Source organism: Hetaerina americana, unplaced genomic scaffold, assembly GCF_022747635.1.
Source record: "Hetaerina americana unplaced genomic scaffold, ioHetAmer1.1.p SCAF_11, whole genome shotgun sequence".
Taxonomy (NCBI): Eukaryota; Metazoa; Arthropoda; class Insecta; order Odonata; family Calopterygidae; genus Hetaerina; species Hetaerina americana.
Window position 1 is genome coordinate 17,442,065 of NW_027286181.1, and position 22,539 is coordinate 17,464,603.

The 22,539-nt window shown below is 39.3% G+C and overlaps 1 protein-coding gene across 1 annotated transcript; it reads left to right on the plus strand.

The window, feature by feature from the left end:
- The first annotated feature begins 3,595 nt into the window (after positions 1-3,595).
- LOC139700815 (GATA-binding factor A-like) lies at positions 3,596-22,002 on the plus strand. The gene is made up of 4 exons (XM_071599240.1): positions 3,596-3,721; positions 9,644-9,808; positions 13,721-13,868; positions 19,313-22,002. Exons 1-4 carry the CDS (start codon positions 3,677-3,679, stop codon positions 20,278-20,280), a joined length of 1,326 nt encoding a protein of 441 aa, XP_071455341.1. The 5' UTR covers positions 3,596-3,676; the 3' UTR covers positions 20,281-22,002.
- Positions 22,003-22,539: the final 537 nt, after the last annotated feature.

Genomic DNA, 22,539 nt, shown 5'->3' on the forward strand with positions numbered 1-22,539 from the left:
AAGCCACCGGGAAGGTGTGCGGCAAGGGGTGTATCTACACCAGGCGTGCTTAGCACACGAACTGAGTGTCACGCAGCATGTATGAGCCTCACCACATATGATATGAGCGCTCCTCTCTCTTTTCCTTGCATACAATTTATTTTACGCCCGTTACATGAATTATAGTCGCATCATTAGGCAGTTATTGTAACTATCGATGAACAAAAAATAATTTTTTTATATTGAATCATTCCAGCCACGCACCCTAGTGGTGACACTGGAGGCCATCATGTGGCTGCTACTGAAAGAGCCGCCATGCACTCGTATATGGGCGGAAGGAATCTTCATCCCTGTCGTGCATGCTTTAGGCCCGCAGGAGTTAACCATCGAGTCGCTCACGGAAGAGCTTGACTGCTTTAAGGCGAGACATGAGGTCGGTGTCGTAAGAGCAAGTAGCGGGCTGTTTTCACGCTTAGAGATGCGGGCGAAGACACGTCCATTTTCCCCCGCGTGGGAACAGTTTTTCAGTCGCATCCGCCGCTTTTCCTGTCTTTGGTTTAACGCCGGCCCGCGTTCTGCGTTCGACCGACTCCCCCCCCCCCCACTTGCTCTGCGGAAAGTCTCTTTTAAATCCCTCTTCCTCCCGCGTCCAATTATGGCCAAATTAAACTCGGGATATTCCATACCCTCCCCCTTACACCGTCTCCCTCACCCCACGCATCCCCTGCAGTCCCATACGCAAGCCCCCTTATCCCTCCTGACCCCTCTCTCTCCAGGAGCGGGAGGAAGTCGGCTCCGAAAGATAAAAGTGGTCGAGCAAGAGCTTGGGGAGGAGAGGGGAAGCTGGGTTAGAATTCGCTCGCTCGGTTTGGCTTGGGAGGTTGGTGAGGGGGGGGGGTGTCGAGAGGGAAAGGCTCTGACAACATGGAGTGGGACCTAGAGTGCGGGATGCTGATAATGTTTTCCATTGCTACACTATTTCCTTTACGAACGCATTTCTCTCTCCGTTCCCCCTTCCCTATTCTCCTCCTTTCCCCAACTCCTCTTATTCGACGAAGCCAACTATTTATGCAGTCGCGACGTCGAGCGACATGACAATGTTGAGCCTTCCGAGTTGAGATGTTTTGGGAAAGAAAAAATATCTCTCATTGAAGTTTTACGAATGCCTTGTACTTCAGGGTCGAAGCGGTGGAGGTTGACGCCATGAAACACATTTCGAGGGCTCAAACGCGGAAGGGGAAAATAATTCTGATTGAATATAATTTCTACAGATTTAAATAAAAATATAACCTCTATATCCTTCGTTTTTCAGAGAAGTGGGTGCTGTCGCTTCCCAAGTCTTGCACCGTGTATATGGGGGTGTATTATTTTCATTGGATTTATTCAATTGCCATCAATATTGAACTGCTGACATTAATCGTGTTTTATTAACACTGTTTTCATTACTTAAACTATTATAGTGTTATTTGAGAATTATATCTTGTGCCCTAAGAAGCCAGTAGTGTCATAATATGTTGGAGGAGAAAGAGCGTTTAGTAAACTTGCAGATGTGTATAGAGTTTCAGCAAGACGCTGTAGGATAGGCAAGTTTTACTTCGAAAGGAGCCATCTTTTGCAATAAAAATTGTTCATGGCGAAGTGATCAAAGATTTCGACGCGTGCAAAGTGAGGCAATAAATTTTGAAAAATATTTATTTTAATGTGTTTTAGATATCTTACTGTACGATTCATAAAAAGTAATTTTCCGTGACTATATTTACTTTTTAAAATTCATGTTCCAAGTGTTGTTTTATTTTAGCCTATATAAATGATCCTTTGCTTTTAATGGAGGGAATCCCTCAAATTTCTCTTGACTGTCCTGAATTTAGTTAAAATATATTTTGGGTTGCATAAAAGAGGAGGGATAAACGCATTTCGGCCTCCGTGGTACTTTCAGTCTATCAAATTACATAATTCCATGGCCTACCCTTAAAATAACCCTCTCCTATATTTTTCTTGACCTGGATTGACTATATCTCTTCGGAGAGGAGTATGAAAAACTAAATGCGTGGAGTCATGACCTAATGACAAGACTGAAAAAAATGGGTGTTTGTCTGTGTCACAGTGTAGTTTTTTGGCAGGAACATAGAAGCTATTTGCTCATTTTTCCAAATTAGTGTTGATGCGCCAAAAATTATCATAGTTGAATTTTGCGGAGCGATGCAGGTCACATGGTCTTACTGAAAGTTTTCATTTACTCTGAAATGATTGCCTTGTATATATAGTAATGCCCGAAATTGTGCACATATGCTGCATTCTACTATATCTAGAAGGTTATTCTATAATTTTATTGAAATTCGAGTGCATGATATAATTTTATCATTTTTGTCTCTGTATGTGATGTGATTTGTGATGATAAGCTGATTGTAATTCGATTTTATTTAAATTTCCCTCAGCTCAATTGTTATTTATAAACGTTCTTTTCCGTAAATACACTCTTAAGAATTTTCTAGTGCAAAGATTTCCACTATCAACAGCCATTTGTGATGGGGTAATTTTTTTTTAAAATCATGTCATTGATAGATTTTATGGTTTTGAATGATTGCAGTCTTCATAAATGTTTCGATAATCGTTCTTTTAAGTAATTAATTGGAAGATATGAGTACCAAAAACTATTAATTTATACCGGGTAATCCATCTGATTCAGCTACTTAATCGTATCATTTTTTACATTGGGTTCATTGTTGATTCGACAGATGTTCCATTGACAACTGTGAGAGAATGTAGCTTCAATTGACCAGTTGTATAATTTCCAAGCCCATCCATTAAATACTATATAGAGGGCATGGTTTCCACACTTCGCAATTCTTAATTGAGAAAGAGTTTGATATTTAAATGTCCATGTTGTAAATGCAAATCTGATTAATATTTAAAAAAAAATTAAGATTTATTTGCATTAATGTCAAAAAATGCTGTTAAATTTTGAATGCATTGTTGACAACATGTTCCAGCAGTATTAAACTATGCTAGAATAAAATTAAATTAATTTTATGGTTGCCTCCATGACTTTGCCTTCTTATTGCTGCCCGTTTTTGACCTCTCAAAAGGGTTATAAATTTTAAGAATTCACTTTTTCACTGGAAAAACATTATTGCTGGAATCATTTCTTAAGTATTAAATTATTAATTCTGCTCGATTCTCTTTGTACTGTTCAATATTCTTTTTGTGTATATAAGCATATCTGCAAAGGTTAATGTTTTGCATGGTGTTTTTAAAGAGTAATACCTATGAACTATCTATTGGGAAAACCTCGCTGTGGTGGAACTAGACAATGTTTCTCAATTGGGCATCAGTCTGGTGGCCCAAATTTCTTTCTCCCGACGCCCAGAAACTCATAGAGATACATCTTTAAGAGAGCCCGATTCACTGCTCCGACTTAAGAGATTATAAAGGTTCCACCACTGTAAAAAAAATCCATTTTCTTTCGGCCGACTACAATAATAAACAATCGACCGAAAGAGCAATCGATAGTGGCCATGTTACTGCGCCATTGGATTGCTAAATATGTGACAACTAACACCACCCTCTACCAGTGGTGAATACGGAGTACTTCTCCGAGGGCAGAGAGTGTGTCAACTGCGGCGCCATTTCGACGCCCCTGTGGCGTCGCGACGGTACCGGCCACTACCTTTGCAACGCCTGCGGACTTTACCACAAGATGAACGGCATGAACAGGCCGCTGATTAAGCATCCTCGACGGGTGGTAAGTGGGGACCAGGCGGAGTTAACCAGTCATTCTGTCTCCAGGTCCCCGAGGAAGCATTTTGGACCTAGCAATTCCTTTCGATCTCCTTCGAACTCCGTGCCTAAATCCCTAATTAATTAATATATTACAGTATTAATTTATTAATTACGTTACCTTAGGAAGGGATGCCTTACAGCTTAGACGAAATTGCTTATCGAATAATTTTGAAATGATTCACAAAACTTTTTGTAGCCCTGATTCTTAGTCGTTAGATTTGTTGTCAAAACAAAATACAGTTTTTCGGTTATAGTTCTCGAAAGCGATTGGGTATTATTTATTTTCCTGCCAACTTTTGCGCTTAAAAAATATTTATTACCGATGCCAGCGGGATCCTGGAACATAAGAATTTCTTTTGCTAAAATGATGTTTCATTCATTTGACAATAAGTTGGTCGTGTTTTACACAATTCCGGAATTTTCTTCTACGTAGTCTGTTAGTTCTTGCGTGGAAGTATCTTGGGTTTAAAAATTAAAGATTTACATTTTATGAATGATAAGCATCATTTTTAAAAGTTAACATTGGAGAACTGTAACAAGGGGATATTTTTTTAATTATGATTAATTCAACTCCGTTCCATCTCGCAAATATACCTTTCTTTGTTGCCATTTCGTTCTAATGTTTTTATTTCTCATCGAAAAGGTAATTAACGTCACAAGATCTTGTGTTCAAATCCATTCTTAGCTTTTCTTTAATTTAAAATCTTCTAAGAAAAAAGTCTTTACTTTTTTTTAATCCCTTGGTTGTCTCTTTTCGTGTTCTGACTGAGAAGGAATTGCTGGGTCTGAAGCTTGATAAAAACTGTATTAATTGATAAGTTTCTAAAGATAAGATGCTAGAGAGTAAACCAAACTGATCTGTCCAAATTGAGCGCAGTCAAGTAATCGAGCCCCCTCTGCTCCCTCTATTATTTTCCAGTGGAGCCTGACTCTTTCTACCAGAACTACTTTTTTAAGGGGGTGATTCATCGTCCTTCAGAGGAAAAATCCAGCCGTCGAGGGGTAGGTGATCTTTTGGACAGTCTCAATCAAAACAGTTTTCACCCGCATCCAAAAAAAACCCATTGACCCTCGTAGTGATCCACGCCTGCATACTCCCCGCTCCGTCGGAATCTCCTGGCTTACCCGCTGCAGTATGGCGCGACACCTAGGTGCCGCTTGGGTGGTATTATTTTAGAGCAAGCCCTCTCGTTTTAATTATTGAAAGCTTAATTTGAGTCCGGGATGAACGAAGCACATACGCACACACTATATATACATATACATACATGCATGTATATATATATATATATATATATATATATATATATATATATATATATATATATATACTATATATACTCATATATACTCATATATACAGAAACATATATAAGGAAAAGGGATAGGAACACGTATAAAGGACGAACACAATAGAGGTGGGGAAGGCGGAATCGAACGGATCACAAGAGTAAAAATATCTCCTCAACCGGGACTCGAACACCGGATCTTTCCACTTGCCGGGCGGATGCTCTTAACCACTTGAGCTATCGAGGATATGTAATTTACCCTGAGATCCGTGGGTCTTATATGTCGCCAAGCGCCCCGATTCTTTAGCCAAGAGATATATATATATATATATATATATATATATATATATATATATATATATATATACGTATATATATATATCTTCGAAAAAGACGCTAACGCTATTCAGTGAGGGCACGAATATATACAAACTTTGATTAAAACTTTTATACGCAAAAGCACAGAGAAAGCACACACTAAGTCTTGCTGTCGTTTCGACGACACGACCGTCAATTCTGGTGATGACGGTCGTGCCGTCGAAACGTCAACTAGATCTGCGAGTTTTCTTTCTCTGCGTTTGTGTGTATAAGTGTTTTAATCAAAGTTTTTATGTATCTATAAAAAATATGCATGCATGTTTATGTTTACATACATGTATATATGTTTATATATATGAATATACCCACACATGTGTATATATGTAAGTATATATTAATACAGACATTTATATAAACTCATATATATATACTTATACACACATATATGCACTCCCCTCTAACATTCTAGAGGAAAGCGCTCATTCATCCCAAGATAATTGGTAATTGAAGTGTTTTCTTGGATTTTCCTTTGAACAAATATTATATATTTGGCAGAAAACTAACCTCATTAATGCCAATTTTTAATCTCCACAAAATTTGGTTTAACCATTTGCTAATCGGAATATGTCTTAAGAAAATATTCGTTCCAGAGTTTTAATAAATAAATCAGTTTAGATATATTTTCCCAAATATGAACGTTTCAATTCCTGATGGAAAAAGATTAAATGATGGCTTGCTCAATATTAAAATACACCCAAGGGCTCCTCCTGATGTCGCGCAGTTGCTGTGTATGTTGACCTACTTCCTTCAACCTCTTAACCCTTCCCAATTCTCATTGCATCATCTCACATTGTTGCTGGTTGCAGTAGTTTTTATTTTCTGCCATAATTTAGGGCTCGAGGTGATGGGGTGCTGTGAAAATCTGGGTGTTTTCCAAATATGATTGCATATATTTTGCATTAAATTGTAAACTGCGCGCTTCTTCATAAGTATTCAATTTATCGGAAACGAATACTTGTGTGAAAAATCGAGAGGACTGTCTTGGGCTTCCTCTGAGTTCAATGTAATATTCGCGAACCTTTGAGACGGATAATGTATTTTGGAAAATATTATATTTTTACATTATTCTCTTTGTTTGTGGGTCTCGCCTGGAGGCACCCCCTCAGTGCACGATCTCAGGATTATTTAAGTCCCATCGTTTATCTCGCGGTAAAAAGTTAACTCATACATTACTATGGTAGATACTTGAGAGAACGTAATAATGGAATGATCAAAGTGTCTAAAAAATTGTTTCCGTAGCAACGGTTTGCTTGCTTAAAATTAATGGTTGCCTTGTTAATAAAATCACTTTATATCATTGTTCACGGGTTGGAATTATTCGCATAAGGTGGAGCTTTTATTTCCGTGGGTCAGTGAAGGGATGAAGACGGTTGGGCGGGATAACTTTCGGGGTTTTGTATGAATGGGAGAATAATTTTCCACGGGGTTCTGTATTCATTTCATTTCCATATTCATACCCTATGCCCTTAAATTCCTCTCATTCCTGATCGTGCACTTTAAAACGACACCCCATTTAGCTAACAAATGCAGTCACACTAAACTAGTATTCAGTGAAAGTAGCTCTTGGCTAAATTTTTGGATCTTGATTACGCAAATTTCTTTAACCATGCAATCAATCACTGCAGATAATCTGTGGTTCAATGACTCTTTGAGATAGATGTGTTATTTGCCAATTATCGCTTTGCGTGTGATGATGGAATGTTCTCACCCCCCCCCCCTAACTTTTAAGTCTAATCTCTCTTAATCTCTTATCTTCTTGGTTTTGGCTATTTTTTTCTTTAAAAAAATCTTCTTCACTTTGAAATGTCTTTATATCTTCGGTGTTTTTTTCTCAACCGTTGAAGAAACCTCTCAAAAAAAATTTCTTGTTTGGGCTGAATATCTTTTGCTGCCATAATTCGGTGTCATACTGAATATATACATATATATATTTTTTGGGTTTCATTCTTTGGATTTGTCCTGGTATTGGGATTTTATTTGTTCAAAATTTTCACTGAAGTCGATAACGACCTTTTTGAGTTGTTCACGCACTAACCCTGTTTTTAAATAAATTTTTAATGAATACCACATAATATTAACCTCGTGGTCCCCGGTTCGTATTTAACAAGTTTGATCGCCATTCAGTTCGTGTGAACACTGCAATTGTTAGAGTTTCAAAAGACGTCTTGGATTTTTTCCTTCAAAGGATGCATGAATTCGCTTCACTTAAAAGTTTTATTTCCAGACACCCCTTTTATATCATATAATAATTTTTTTCATCTTATTTATACTTACTTATGTAGTAGGTATGCACTAAATCTGGCTCATTGTCTTAATATGCCAAAAAAAATATAATTTGCACTTAAACTTTTGACTAATGTGTTGTTAAATCAATTATAATAGTTGTTTGAAAGATGCTTATACTGATTTGCACGGTGCTCTGAATCCCCTCGGAAAGAATGGGACTTTGAGGTTAATATTTCGTGATTACTATATGGCTTCAAATTCGGCAGTATCTTTAGTTAGTTGCATGCATACATAGTTTGTATTTACTCTCAGTGAATGTCGCAAAATGTAGCAACTCTTTTCTCGCTTCGTACACTTTTCGCTCATGCTTTTCTGTAGTATTTTCTTAGACATATTATGAATGCCTACCTATTTGTTTATGTGTAGATATATGTTTATCAGTTATTTATCTTATTGGAGCACAGAAAAAGTCATTTTTATAGACCTTGAAATCATTTTTCTTGTTGTATAAAGCTATTTTTTTTAAAATAATAATGAAAAATGGAAGTTGATTTGAAATATTTGTTAATTTGAATTGCTCCCTGCCACAGTTTGATTTCTGTCGTTAAAATTTCTCTTCGAGATAATTTAAACCCGGAGTTACGGCTGTCAGTAAGCTATCTTCTTCCAATTATTTTAAATTTATTGTTGTCAGTCACTCATCCCGAATTTCCGGGACTGGTGACCCGTTCTTTGTTGCCGCTCAGCGAGTGATTGCCCAGTTGTTAATCGTTAAGATTATCAAACCATTATGTCCCATTTTTTCCGCTCATTAAAATGCTTCCCACAGCTGGTTTTCCTATGAAAGAATTAAATACGTCACGCAAGTTTGATGTTAATAATGCGCTGAAAAAATTCATGGGCGTTCTAAAGATTCGTGTTCCCGTGTCCCTCCGAGTTCCTAGTTGGACGGCCTGCAGTAGGCAAAGGAAGTACTATGTGTATGATAGATAATCTTACTATTCCCTGGCTCTAAGTTAATCAATGAGGTTGTATCAAGCTGAAAATTAGGCCCCACTGGTCTTGGTGTGTTCCAGGGGATGTCTTTGATACTTCCCATCGAAGAAGTGGCGATGGAAGAAAGATCATTGCACTTAAAGAAGCACGCTGGCCGCGCAGTTTTTTATTCAATCTTTAATTTTTTCGAAGTTTAACCTTCATCAATAAGAAACTTTATCTTACTTTTTTTCGATTACGAGGATCTAACGAGGAAATTTCGGTCGGTAGGAGAAAATTTGTTGTGTTGATAAGTCTGAAGTGATTAATAAGTAAGCATAATATTAAGTACAAATTGTTAACGTCTGAGCACACGATAAGGAATCACGGCCAGCATTGTCGGAGAATTTTGTAAATTACCCCAATTTCTTGTTGAACGATTCTATTCGTCTCTTTTCAAATGACCAGTGATAGAAATAACTTTGTTACCCTTTCATTCCATCTATGCACGCTATTTCAAAAATATGATTTTAGCATTTTTTTCCACCGTAAGTTATGTTGTAAAAACGATTTGTGGAAGCCTTCATTTCCAACGCGAAGCCAATTTCTTGAGGTCCTCCTCCTTTCTGGCCTCGCCAATGATCTTTTTCCGTAGCGATTTCCTATCCGTTACAGCTAATCTCCACATACTACTGGCTTCGACAATTGATTTCCTCCTTTCGTAATTCCGAGGTTTCAGAACAACGCCGTTTCCTCCTTCAATATCCACTAGTAAAATATGTTTTCCTTTGTCAATATATTTAAATCAAATCATTAGAATTTGAAAGATACTTTTTTAATAATAAATATCAAGTGCGATTGACATGGGCCATCACTGGACAAGGGCGTTTGATTAAAAAAATAGAGATATCTCCTGTACATATTTTCCTGTCGCGTATGAGTGCTCGAGGTCTCCACTTCTCCCACTCTCCCCGTACGCGTCCGACGCCGCTTAACCGTTTGCTCCCTGCCCGCAGGCCGCCTCTCGCCGAACTGGCCTCACTTGCTCCAACTGCCGCACTGCCACAACCTCACTGTGGCGGAGGAACACACATGGGGAGCCCGTGTGCAACGCCTGCGGTCTATACTACAAGCTCCACGGCGTCAACCGGCCCCTGGCCATGAAGAAGGATAGCATCCAGGTGAGTCGCTGTGTCGAGTTCCCGGGTCGATGTCACCTTTAACTAGTGGGGTGTTAAGTATTAGAAGTAGTCTACCGCGTTAGGATAAGTTTTCGATGGACCCAAGTGATGCAGACAGCGGTGATTCCAAGCCCTGGTCTACAAAATATTCTTAATTCCCTCGCTAACTAGGAGGCTTGGTCCGTTCCCGTCTGATACTGTTGGCAAACTCTTCTAAGGTTCTCCGCTCGGTAAGATATTTCGATGCCTAGTTGGAAAATGAAATATCTTCCTCCACTGAAGACCTCGAGAAGAATTCAACTCCATGCTAAAATATTTCAATGATTCGCCCTTAAACCCTGGATAATTTATACCTCCCTTAATTTCATCCAAAATACAATTTCATTTCCTCCATTTAACCTCGTTTTCCCGGCATTATCCCTTCCTTATAACCGTCTTCAGCATCCCATTACTTACTCAAAATCGCTTGGATCCAGTTTCCTTATATCCTTCGAATTTATCCCTACAACATACTCACCTCCCCCACAATGCCCAACACTACTTTAATTTGTTTTCCATTCTGTCCAATTCAATTTTTAAGCTTTCATTTTTTTTCTTTAGCATACTTCTCTCCACGCCTACATATCTAAATCCACAAATGTACGCTAATCCTCTTTCCTCAACGACCGAGTCTCTGAGCCGTATAAAAATACGCTCTGGATCAATGTTTTCACTAGGTTTGTCGTAACATCTTGTACATTAGGTGAGCATTGGGGAACATGTTAAAGTGAAAAATTGAAGATGTTTTTCTTCCCATTGGTTAGGCTCCACTTTGCATGCGCGCATAGCATTCGAAACCCTGCTCCGAAGGACCTAATTTCGTCTTTGAACAAGGTGAAGATAAAAATTGCTCGTTTTACGAAAAAATGTCATGAACTAACTAAAAGATTGCCACATTTATTTTCAATCCTGCCGTGGGATCCACTATGCTCCTCACAAAACTCACACGCAATACTTAAACTGTGATAAATGGTACAAATCTCTTGGGTCGCAATCGGCGATATAACTTGCGAAGAGCCTTGTAGGAACATTAAAAATATTTTGCAAAGAAAATTGCTAAATTATATTCTAAACGGATAAACTCACACAAGTACATGATCTTGGCGTGTTTCATGGTTAAATAAATAAGATAAATAATTTTAAAAAATGAAGCAAATGGGCTGGAAATTCATTTCTGTAAGAATAAATTATGGAAGGAATGCATTCAATTTCGACGATAAGATTGGAATTAGAAATTTTAAACATCCCGGTGATATTATTAATGCAATGAGATTGAATAAGAAGATGAGCTGTGAAATGTGGTAAGACGGAGGCTGGGTGGAATCTGGTATTTTTTTAAATAAAAAATTCCGAATTCACAACTAGGCTCCGTGACCACTCCGAATCGGAAGTTTGCGCAATCGTGTTGATGGCAAATTAAATCATGGAATAAAATATTCCCAATTTCGACTGATTTGACGGAGAAATATAATGCATAAGTTATGAGGGAGCAGGGACACTTAGTCCGCTTCGTACTCATCCGCGACAAATGTTTTTGGGCAAATGCTTGTTTTTAATTTGATTTTAGATTGACTGAGGTCATTTTCAGACTACGTCTTCCGCCTCGTTTTCTCCTTCCGTCGGCTCTCTTCTGTTTGAGATTGAATGCTAGCTGTGACTAGGCAAAGAGCGACAGTGCGAGTGTGTGTGTGTCAAGTATGCAGAGGGGGAGAGACTGGGTGGTCGAAGGAAAACGGAGACGGGAGCAATGCCACGGGGTGTTGCCCTAGTTACACCGCGCGTAATAATGTGTGTTTGCTGGGGGGGTTTAGCGGCGTGTCAGGACTCGAGGAATTCGCCCATTCAGCGGGAGGCGACGACATCTCGGGCGCGGCCGCGACGTGGTACAAGTATCAGCTGTGAGTCGGGAAGGGATTCTCAAGGGAAAAGAAAGATCTTACGGTTAACAGAGTAAGGTCCAGGGCAAATTAAACCCCGCAACTTGGGTGATAGTACCTTTCTATTTTTTTTACCTCTCAACTAGGGGTAAAAAATTGTGCGTCGTTGATAAATGCGACTCTCAAACAACGTGATAAGTACTTCAGGATCAGCATTTTATCCAAAGAATGGTGAGGAAATTATTCGAATGAAAAAAAAGTATCCAGTTATTCATGGGGAGGTGTAGGCCGTAACGGGAGGGGGTGAGGGCAGCGGATGCCTCGCCGAGTGTATCGGGGCGAAATTTCGAAATTCATGAGTCTCGATGATTTGTCACACGTGAAACGATTGACGATGGGAAGCTTCCCTCGTATGCAGAATGGGTCACGTAGCGTCTTCCACAAATAGCCCAGCCGTTGAAATAGTGAGTAGATTGGGATCGGGAAAATGCGTTAAAAACTGGGGGCTGTTCTGTTTAGTATATATATGGTAATGATCTCGGGTGTATTTCAAGACCGTTCATCGCAGGGCAATTACAATAATGAACACAGCGTATGGTGTACCTCAGGTAGCAGCGACCTATCAGATTCACAACGGCCACAAGCATTAGCAAGCTCAAAATAACTGAACCAAGTAAAATATAATGGTATGTTATGCAAAGTTACTCGAGGTTGTATCTCGAACTTGGCAGAAGAAAAACAAGAAATATTGAAAGGTTTTAGAAATGTCGCACAGTGGAAAGAGAAGCGCATTCTTTTTCGTCTGAAGTTATTTTCTTCAATGAGTGATACGTGTAGAACTCAAGTCCGGTTGCACCAAACATTTATTGATTATCATTCACTACATTAACAATGTTAATCTGATCATTCATTATTATTTTAAAGTATTCATAATAAGGATACCAAGAAAAGGATTATTAATACCTTGACAAGAAGCGCGGTTTTATGTTCAATGGAAACTTTGTCTTTGTTACAAAATGATAGGCGAATATTTGGAGGCTTTTGTAGAGTGGGTGTGGAGAATTAGGGAAAAGAGAAGGGAAAACAAACGAACTAGTTCTCTATGCATGGTGGGGGAGGAGAGAGAATGGTGAGAAGAAATCAAAATGAGGCCGGAAAAGTTGATGCTGAGTATTTTGATTGGCGGTGGACTGACGAAGACTGCGGTAGAGGGATGACGTTGGGAAGGGAGGGATAGGATAGACATGTTGGAGAGAAACAAGAGGGGGTGAATTGATGAGGAATTGGAAAAGAGTTAAACGTAATTTGTGGTGTCAGGTTGTGTCTTGTTAGACGAAGCTAAGGAATGAAGTGATGTTTATTCTGTGTCCATCCAAAACTTACCTCAAACGGTACACAATCAGTTAATACTACTAATACAACTATAGTTAATAATAGTAACCAGTTGTAATTTTTAGTTGGTTGATTTGATGAATATTTTCATAATTGTTAATTTGACAATTTCACTATTGGTCATTTTATTTTTTGTTAGTTAAATTCGATCAATGATCAGGAAATTATCGGCATTTAATTAATTGCTGTGGATTAATCTAGGATTAAAACTTGATGCTCATGCGTGCTTTCAACATGTGCTGTGCATACTGATATATTTTGGGACGAAAATCAGTCAATTTAAGACTTAAAATGTATTCTTTACCGTGCAAAAATTTTGTATCCGCGAAAAATATTAGTACATTCAAACCTACTCTTATCTTACCTGGGACATCAAAAAAATTGAATTCTTATCTTACCTGGGACATTAAAAAAATTGAATTCTGTGTCCCACAGCTATAGTCTTCTACCTTCCTTGACCGAGAGAAGTGGAGAAATCAGTATTTTCAGATTTTTTTGCTGTAGTTGCTCGTACCACGATGGTCTTTTTTCTGACACCCGGAAATGAACCCTTCCCGGTAATAAGTACTGTGTTTTACTTGATTGTTTTGTCTTTCTTGCACAGACTCGGAAGAGGAAGCCCAAGAACTCTGTGTCAAAGTCGAACGACTCGTCGGCTGGGTCGGCAACGCCTGTAGCCGGGAGCAATAGTGCCACCTCCGGGGCGCAGGTTCCGTCCTTGTCGCCGGCGCAGATCAAACTGGAGAGCACAGGTAAGGATGAATTACTTACGGAGATAGTAATGGTGGAGAGTCAAGCTGTTAATATAAATATATTTGCCTCATTCAGATCTTAATTCATCCATTACAAAGCGGCTGATACGATCATGCACCCTGTCTGGAACATCTTAGCTGTTGTGTCCTAAATGCTTTATTTCGGCTTGAAAAACTTGCACACTGTTATTTAATGAAGCTCTGATCTCACTAATGTGATAAATAACCCTATGGTCCACTTGAAAATAAGGATGTAGTTGACTTTCATTCCTTTTTGTTAATTTCATTCAAGGTGCTCTACTTAATCAATTATCATTTTATTTCTAAGTATTTTGCGAGAGCTTCATCGTTCTTTGTACTATGCATATTATTTCTTGATTTATTTGTGACATCTGCGTGCATTCCTGCTGTACCTCTTCCTTCCTCGGCTCCGCACAACCTTCTACCATAGCGAAACCTAGGTCGGAAATAGAAGTTTTTTATGTGGAAAAGCGAAGTGTTTTAAATTTAATTTCAGTATGAAGAATTTCCACCCAGTGACGCCAGAAACTGTTTTATTCTACCACAGCCTTCAATATCTCTCATCACCATTCATTATTTCCACCAATCAACTCTCTTTTGCCTTTTTTTATATTTTTTCCATCAACATTCTGGCTTCGCCCACCTTGTTTCAGAACTAGCATTTATCTTCCTATTGAAACCAGTAAAATAACTTCGTAATTCCACACGAACTTCATTTTGACACAACTTAGGTTTCGACGTTGGACGTCATCATCATCACCTGATGATTTCGACGTCGGACGTCGTCGTCATCATCCTGATGACGACTAAGTTCAACGTCGAAACCTAGGTTTTGTTTTAATGAAGTTCGTGTGGAATTATAAAGTTACTTCTTTCATTTCAGTATGTTGTGTAAATTCCATAAAGTTACGCCTGATACAACAAATTTCAGTTTTTCTTCCTTTCTCTCCAACTTCTTTTTCCATTCTTCGCCGCTCCCACATCTCAGAAGTCATCAATCGGTGCTCATCCTCCTGCCATGAAGACCAGGTCTCATATGCATACATATACCTGTAAATAAAGCACCAAAATCTGTATTCAAGTCTTCTCCAATCATTTTTTCATACTTTTGCTCATGGTGTACCATCATCATCAATGCTCTCTTCTCTTCTCGCAAATGCCTCTTTCGCTAATGTAATTCTTCTCCTAATTTCCTCATAAAGTATTCAGCAATAACTGTGAAATACTGTGGCTGTCCGGCTCCCCTTCAACTGACTATTATATTGGAGAAAGTGACTAAGAGCTTCAGTGCACAACCCTTATAATTGATTTAAATGTAATAATAGATTTTTACGTGGCTGATTTTGTCTGTTAATTAATTGTTCTACTACATCAATTGAACGAAAACCCTGAGGACATACTCTGCATCTCCTCAATGCCCTACTAGACGCCACGGGTACGTTTGGCAGGGGGTGTTCGGTAACCCGCGTTTAGTGCACATCAGCATAATACAAGATACTTACATATCCATAGACCTCTATTTATACGAAGTTATTCATACATACTCGTATGCATCCATACCTACAAATACCAGTGCATGTGCTGATGGTTCTTATTATTTCCTAGTTAATGTAAGTCGCAATTGTTCTTTACAATTTTTCTCTAATAAGCATAGTAAATCTATTAGTTCTGAAGCCTATATTGCTGATCTTGAATGGTAATGCCTTATGGAGTCAATTGGTATTATATCAAATGTGCTGAATGTCCTCATTAAAATGACTGCTTTTAAAATTATGGAAGAAATTCAGTCTTGAAGTTTCGATTTAAGAGCGGCTCCAATCCCAGTAGAAACCAGTGAAAACTTTTCACGATGCGGGTAGGAATGGATATCTTCTTCGGTGTTCTCTAGCCGGAAGCACGCGATTTCGAATAACATCCATAGATACGAGTGGCTTTTCACAAGTTCATTAATTCAACGGTCCTAGATGAAATCAGCTGGGGATTAAACCGGAGAAAAACAACTACCACGGCTCAATTTTCGTTCGCTGGTTCTTAATACGAAGTGGCGAAGATATGAATACGGGCATTCGTGTTGTGGTCTTTCCCCGGGAAATTGATCCCTCACTGTGGATAATACCCACTTACGAACCACTCGTAGATATGTATATATATGTTCACACGTTCTTGTTTTTGTATATGTGAGAATTGATTCCTCGATAGGTGCTACCTAAAGAATCTCTTGCCTCCTTTTCCTCGAATAAAATTTAAGGAAAGCAAAACAAATGATAACTAGTGAAAGAGCTTGTGGGAGAAACGTGGAGGAGGCGGGACAAGTGGGATCCAGGGGATACTGAGAAGCAGAAGACGCTGATAAATAAGCAGAATAGAATACTGGGAAAATGAGTTAGAGGCCGGGGAAAAGAATAGACTTTTTGGAAGGTATTAAAGGGAGTTGGAAAAAAGCGTGAACAGCTTAAGAATGAGTTATTATGATATTCAGCATGCGGTTTAAGAGCCCGTGATGTATTAACATATTCCGCTTCTAAGGGTTCTAAAAATTTCAAGTGCCACTAGCCAACGACAGCAAAGAAATAATTCCCGCACCAAGTCTCTCGAAAGGGCGGGATGAGAGGAATGCACTACCCCACTGAGACTGGAACTAATAGAACAGAGGACAAAGAGGCAACTGACCGAGGAACGTATGAACCGAGAGCGATTCTGAGAAATTCCTCCCTAGGAAATAAGGAGGCACTCATATCAGCCTGGTGATAGCAAGAGATAAAGATCATCCGTTTCTATCGTTTGAAATCATCTATTAAGTCTCTTCCAAAGAATATTTTCTAAGGGCAGTGGAAATTTATCAACGTCAATATTTGGAAGGATTCGCAGCCGGCCGGGCGATGAAGTGCCTCCTTAAAATTTAAAACAGTTGTACAACCGAGTAATATTTGCTAAAATATTTGTTTTATTTTGAGTAATAATTTATTTTCATTATGATGCTTGTATTTAAATTAGCAAACTGGTAAAATATGCAATGCTACATTCACTGGATGAAAATAACATGAGACGGGAATGGTGGGCCCTGAAGAGCATACCAACTACCGTAGTTGCGACGGGCATTATGTGGCGGATAAGATTGTCTAAACAATATTCCGGAGTTGAAACCAGATTGTTTAGGTGAGATATCACAATTGAAGAGTTAATGTTCTCTAACAACCTCGAAATAGTTCCACTACCCTCTTAAGATCAAGTGCGAAATTAGAAATTCCATTGATCTAATTGGCTTTATAGGAACCATCCCTGCATTCCCACACCGAGTATTTAGATCTCAATACCCATAAATGGACCTGTTTTGTTTGGAGTGAGTGGAGAAGTGAGAGGAGCGATAGAGGGGGTAGGGAAAGGAGTGGATGATATTTTGTTAAGGAAAATTATATGGGTGAAAAATATTTTTATTCTGCTACCTATGTCATTTTCCCATGCTTAGTATATCTCTCTCCCTAAATGAGAGTGTAGGTTAAAAATGTACCAGGTAAAGGTAACATTTTCTTTTCAGCCTGTTGTTTTTCCATACCCCTTCCATTGATTCTATGCCGTTTTACCCAACTTAAATCTATCTTTCCAACACCTTCATAACATTTGCTGCTGAGTTTTTCATTTTAGATGTGCCCAGCTGGGATTTTTTAGAGCGATTTTCTCTTCTAAGAAATATTTCTGCAGGGTGATTTTCTGATTATTCTGCTTGGAGAATCATTATGTTCCACCTTTAAAAAAGCATATACCTGTTAAAACCATTAGTTTTGTCAAAGGATAGAGTGGAAATATTAATTAACATAATGTGTTAAGTTAAAATGGGACGTTACACGAAGTGAATCCTGACGCAATACGTGAAATAATGTCTCTACTACCCTGCAAGCCATCGGGCGTCGCAATATAGATGTAGAACACCGACTTGTCCAAACAAGCTTCATGAACGATAATGATATTTTGTCTGTTAGAGACCTTTGATTAAAGGTACATTTTTTCGATTCACGCTTCTTACATTAATTACTGTTTGATGTTTTTATTCTGATGATCTTTACAATTTTTAGTACATAAGTACTAAACTAACACTCCGTTTTATTCGGGTTCAACTCGAATTTCCATATTGCAGGCGACCCTCAATATATCCACGCTTTTTCCTCACTTACCGGCATTTCCTCCCTCCAATGCTTTCGAAGAAAACATGTACTTAGTAGCACGAAACATTATCTGGCCACGTGGGTAGTCTTTTTTCTCAATAGCTTTTACAATGGGAAACGGGCTTTTAACGATTTTGTTTGTTTCTAAGGCCCAAGAAGAAAAAAAAATCTAAATGCAGAAGAGCGAGAGAGATAAGGGGAATTGGCCGATGCTTGCTCGTGTCTCTCGCGCCATCCTACACGGATGCATTGTCTCCCTGCCAAGCTCAACGCCGAAATCGTAAAATTCGAACTAGTTTCACATAACCTAAGGGCAACATTACGCAAGCACATTGAAAGAGTGGCTGTTAAAACGCTGCCCGAGTCTTCTTTGTTTAATACGGACAAGGTATAAAATCCTCTTGTCAAGGGAAACCGCATTCATTATAAGAAATGCCCCGGCCTGCAGTCGTTTTGAATGGAGTGGGAGGTCAGGTCTACGACTTTCCCTTTCAACTTTTGTGCAACAATTAAATGCGTAGATACTCAGCGTGACATTTCCACCCAATGATAACAGGCAAAAGTGGTGCCATGTGGCACAAACGATCAGTGAAGTTAAGAGAGATTAGGGCGATAGGTGGATTCATTTTTAGGTGTACGTATGGGTTACTAAAGTAACTTACTGCATTCTTGGTGAGAGATTATTCTAAGGTCTAATAGAGTTCATTAGAACCTGATTTTTTCATGAAGAGCTGCTGATCGAAGTGTGCGTTTCTGAAGATTTTAGTGTTGTTCTTTTTATTATTATCTATTTGGGTATTGTTCTATTAAGGAAGGTACCGCTGGGGTATGTGGCAGGGGATGATCCCACGCTTTTAATGCGAAATCAAAAATTAAGTTTTTCTTAATTTTTAGTTGCAATATACGCTTTTGAAATAATTCAAATACTGTGGCACATGATGATTACTGGTACATGCATACATGCACTACGATTTATAAATTAGAAATACTTCTCTACGGATTCCATGGAAACTTTAAGTAATAAGATGGACTATAGCAATGGTTAGATGAGGTGATAAAACAATTCAGGATGACTTGAAATAAAAAAATAAAAATACGTGTTCCCTCTTGCACGGTGGGGCAACGTTATTCTGATCCCATATCGTCCGTGGGAAAATTGACATGTTAAATCTAACCGTTATTTTATTTAATGATAGGTCACTTGATCTTTTGTTCTTTTTGCATTTGAGTCATTAACGTCCACTTACTCAAATATCATTCTAGATAGCTCTTATCGTGACTGCCGGACGACTGCACCCGCCTATCACCAGCAGCAGCCTCAGCAACAAAATCATCAGCACCACACCAACATCTTAGGGAGCACTTCGTCTTCGTCCTTGGCGACTGGCACCCTAACATACACTGGTCCCTACCACCACCAGTATCATCACAACCACCAACAAGTCCTCGGTACCAGCCAGCACCAACAGCAACACCAACAGCAGTCCCCGCAGCAACAGTACCAACTGGGGACACAGCAATCGCAACAACAGTCGACCTCCCCGCTTAGCGCCGCTGAGGAAGCCACCGGTGAGGTCCAGCACAGTTTCGGCGGGACGCTGGCGGCTCTGAACCGGGCCCTGTCGCACCAGCTGTACACGCCGCATCACCATCCACACCACCACCTCTCCCACCACCACCAGCAGCAGCAACAGCAGCTGGGCCAGGATGGTCCGGACGACATCGGCCAACTCCACATGCAGCAACCGGTCGGCCAGGCGATCCATGGCGGTACCAACTGCAGCAGAACGTCGCCCCCGACGGCCTCCCCGACGCCTTCTCTCACCCACCCGCTCCTACAGTACTCCTCTCAGATCTCCGTTGACTCAGGTGGCAGTCCGTTCTCCGCCTCGTCCCCGGCCTCTTCTCCCCACGGCCTCCTGCACCTCCACCTTCAGCAGCACCCGCACCAGAGCCACCACGGCAACCACCAGCATCACCAGCACCACCACCACCAGCACCACTCCGACCTCGGGGCGCAAGAGCACGCGGTCGCGGGGTCGTTGGTCGGCGCTGGTCACGGGGTTGATCCAGAGTGCTCTTCGGCTTCTTCAACATCGTCCACCTCACCCGGCGCGGCCCGGAAGGCCGCCGGGACACCTCCGTCTTCGCCCTCGCCTTCTCCACACATCGTGGTCAACAAGACCGGTGCGACGGCGGATAGGCCAACGGTTGTCTCCATGACGACGTGATTCCCTGGGTTCGGCGAGGGTTGATTAATAAAGGGCTCGGGTATTTTTCGTCGCCGCAAGTGATTTTTTCAGGAGAAAAATCATCCGTCACGAGTGTATTTCGGAAAATGTGTCATGCGAATGATCTTTTCACCTGCCCTAACTATGGAAGGCCCACCTTCGTAAGACATTCGGTCACAAAAAGATTGAATTTCCTTCTTAAAATATTTCATGTCGCATTTCAACGCCTGATAAGTGTGGCACTGTAAATACTATTGGAAGGAAAGCAAAGACTGCACTTTTGACCTAACGATAGAGGATGTCTAGTTCGTTCGTTGTGCAGTGGTAATTATTTCGATTGCGTGCCCTAGATCTTGATGGGAGACTTGATCAGAAACAAAATAATCAGCGCAATGGTTTTAGTACACATGAATTCCTTAATTCCACGTTTTGAACAGTTTCAGTGAGATGAAACCAAAGTATAAAGAAATACTTCGAAGCGAATCCCATGTTTGTGATAAAGTGTTCCAAGTTGGTAATGAGTGAACGAGTTAATACAATATTACAAAATATTTAGGGACATGGATTACGTCTTATTGTAGATGTTGAGACCAGCTTAGACAAGACAGGATGTGTACTTTGAGTTGGCTGATTTTTTTTACTTTGGAGCCTGCCAAATGTAAGGTTGAGCTACATGGATGATATTTTTCTCTTGCAATCGTCAGCTTAGACGAATTTGCCGGATGCAGCTGTGATTATTGAGTTAATCAAGCTTAATTCTCAGCGGCTTAGATAGCCTCCCGTGAAAATCGCCAACAACCTCGTTACTCTTTGAAAAGTTTTTGTTTTCCATGGTTTTCATTTGAGAAAGAACATTAGTGGAAAACGGTGTAACATTTTTACTCAGAATAATTGTACGTTCACGACGAATAACGTCGGTATTTAGGCCAAAGAAATGGGGCGATTTGAGATTATACGCATGTTTAAAGCATGTGTGGATGCATTTATTATGTACATGTAGCGTATGAATGGTTTTTTGATTTGGTGTGTTTAATCGAACTCTCTTTCCATTTCTTAATTAATGTACACAGGTTTTTTTTATCGCAATACTCGCAACGGGTATTCTGCTTCAGTTACGATTTAAAAATACGTTCCCCGTGTTTGAGGAATTGAGTGCACGTCATTCCTCGTGTGTTTCATGTGGAAATGTTACTTTGAGGTAAAATTTCAATTCTCATTTCTCTTTTGGAAGCAATTTCCAAACATATTACGATTACAGATGATGAATGAGAATATTTTATGATTTTTAGTGATTTTTGGCGAATCGGGTTTCCTTGAATGGCCCAATATTCGCAAAATGTGATAAGGTATAATAATAAAATGCACGTCACCATAGAGGAAGGGTCACATTGTACATATTGGTAATCACCTCACCAAATTATTGTTTGTTTTATTTACCTAAAGACCTTTTGAGGAGCATTGCCCTAAATAATTTCATTTTCTCCAACAAAAAAATGTCTGTCTTTTTAACTTTTACTGAGTGATCATATAAGAGTAGAAATGCTCCAGTTGTTATTTTTTGTACCATCAAATAACATGATGTAAATGTTATTATTCTAATCCATGCGTTTCTCGCATGGATCTCAAAATAATATATATATATCTATGATTGAATACTTATTGAAAGTATTGTAATTTGTTTCCTGTACAGTTATTCATGAAATTGAAGATAAAAATTCATATGTCGGGGACAATATGCATACTTTTATTTATAATATATATTCCTTCATGAAATATTTTTATATTTCGCATCTTATGAACTTTTGACCTTATGAGCCCTATGAGAAAAATAAAATTAGAGACACCAACTACCATATATATAGCTTTAAGGCAATACTATTTTCAAACGTTGAACTTGAGAAGCCTAATTATATAATTTTGTAGTAGGTAAAAAGATAAGGAATGGTCTGAGTAAACCTTAGGATATTCCTTCCCGAAGTGTATTTACATGACAATTTTTCTACCGAATCCAAGATTTAAATTCTTCAGCAAAATTTTCTCAGCAATGCGCGGATTCGTGGGAATTGTTTATTGACCTGCACATAGTTCGTACTTTTGGTACCTGGACACTATTTAAGTGATCGCTTCAAATGTGTCAGCAAGAAAAGAATCTTTCCACGAAGAAGCTTCACATTCCTGGTATTAAATCTTCCAGGAAAGGCAAATTTTCATCCGCAGATGATTTTGTTTTGAACCTGAATTGATTGACTGAAAAGATTG

What these genes read in the sequence shown, in the direction of transcription:
- LOC139700815 (XM_071599240.1), top strand. Translation starts at nt 3,677, where the DNA reads ATGAACGGCATGAACAGGCCGCTGATTAAGCATCCTCGACGGGTG. An exon ending in TGAAGAAGGATAGCATCCAG is followed by an intron (nt 9,809 to 13,720) that starts GTGAGTCGCTGT and finishes TTTCTTGCACAG; the next exon opens with ACTCGGAAGAGGAAGCCCAA. An exon ending in GATCAAACTGGAGAGCACAG is followed by an intron (nt 13,869 to 19,312) that starts GTAAGGATGAAT and finishes ATATCATTCTAG; the next exon opens with ATAGCTCTTATCGTGACTGC.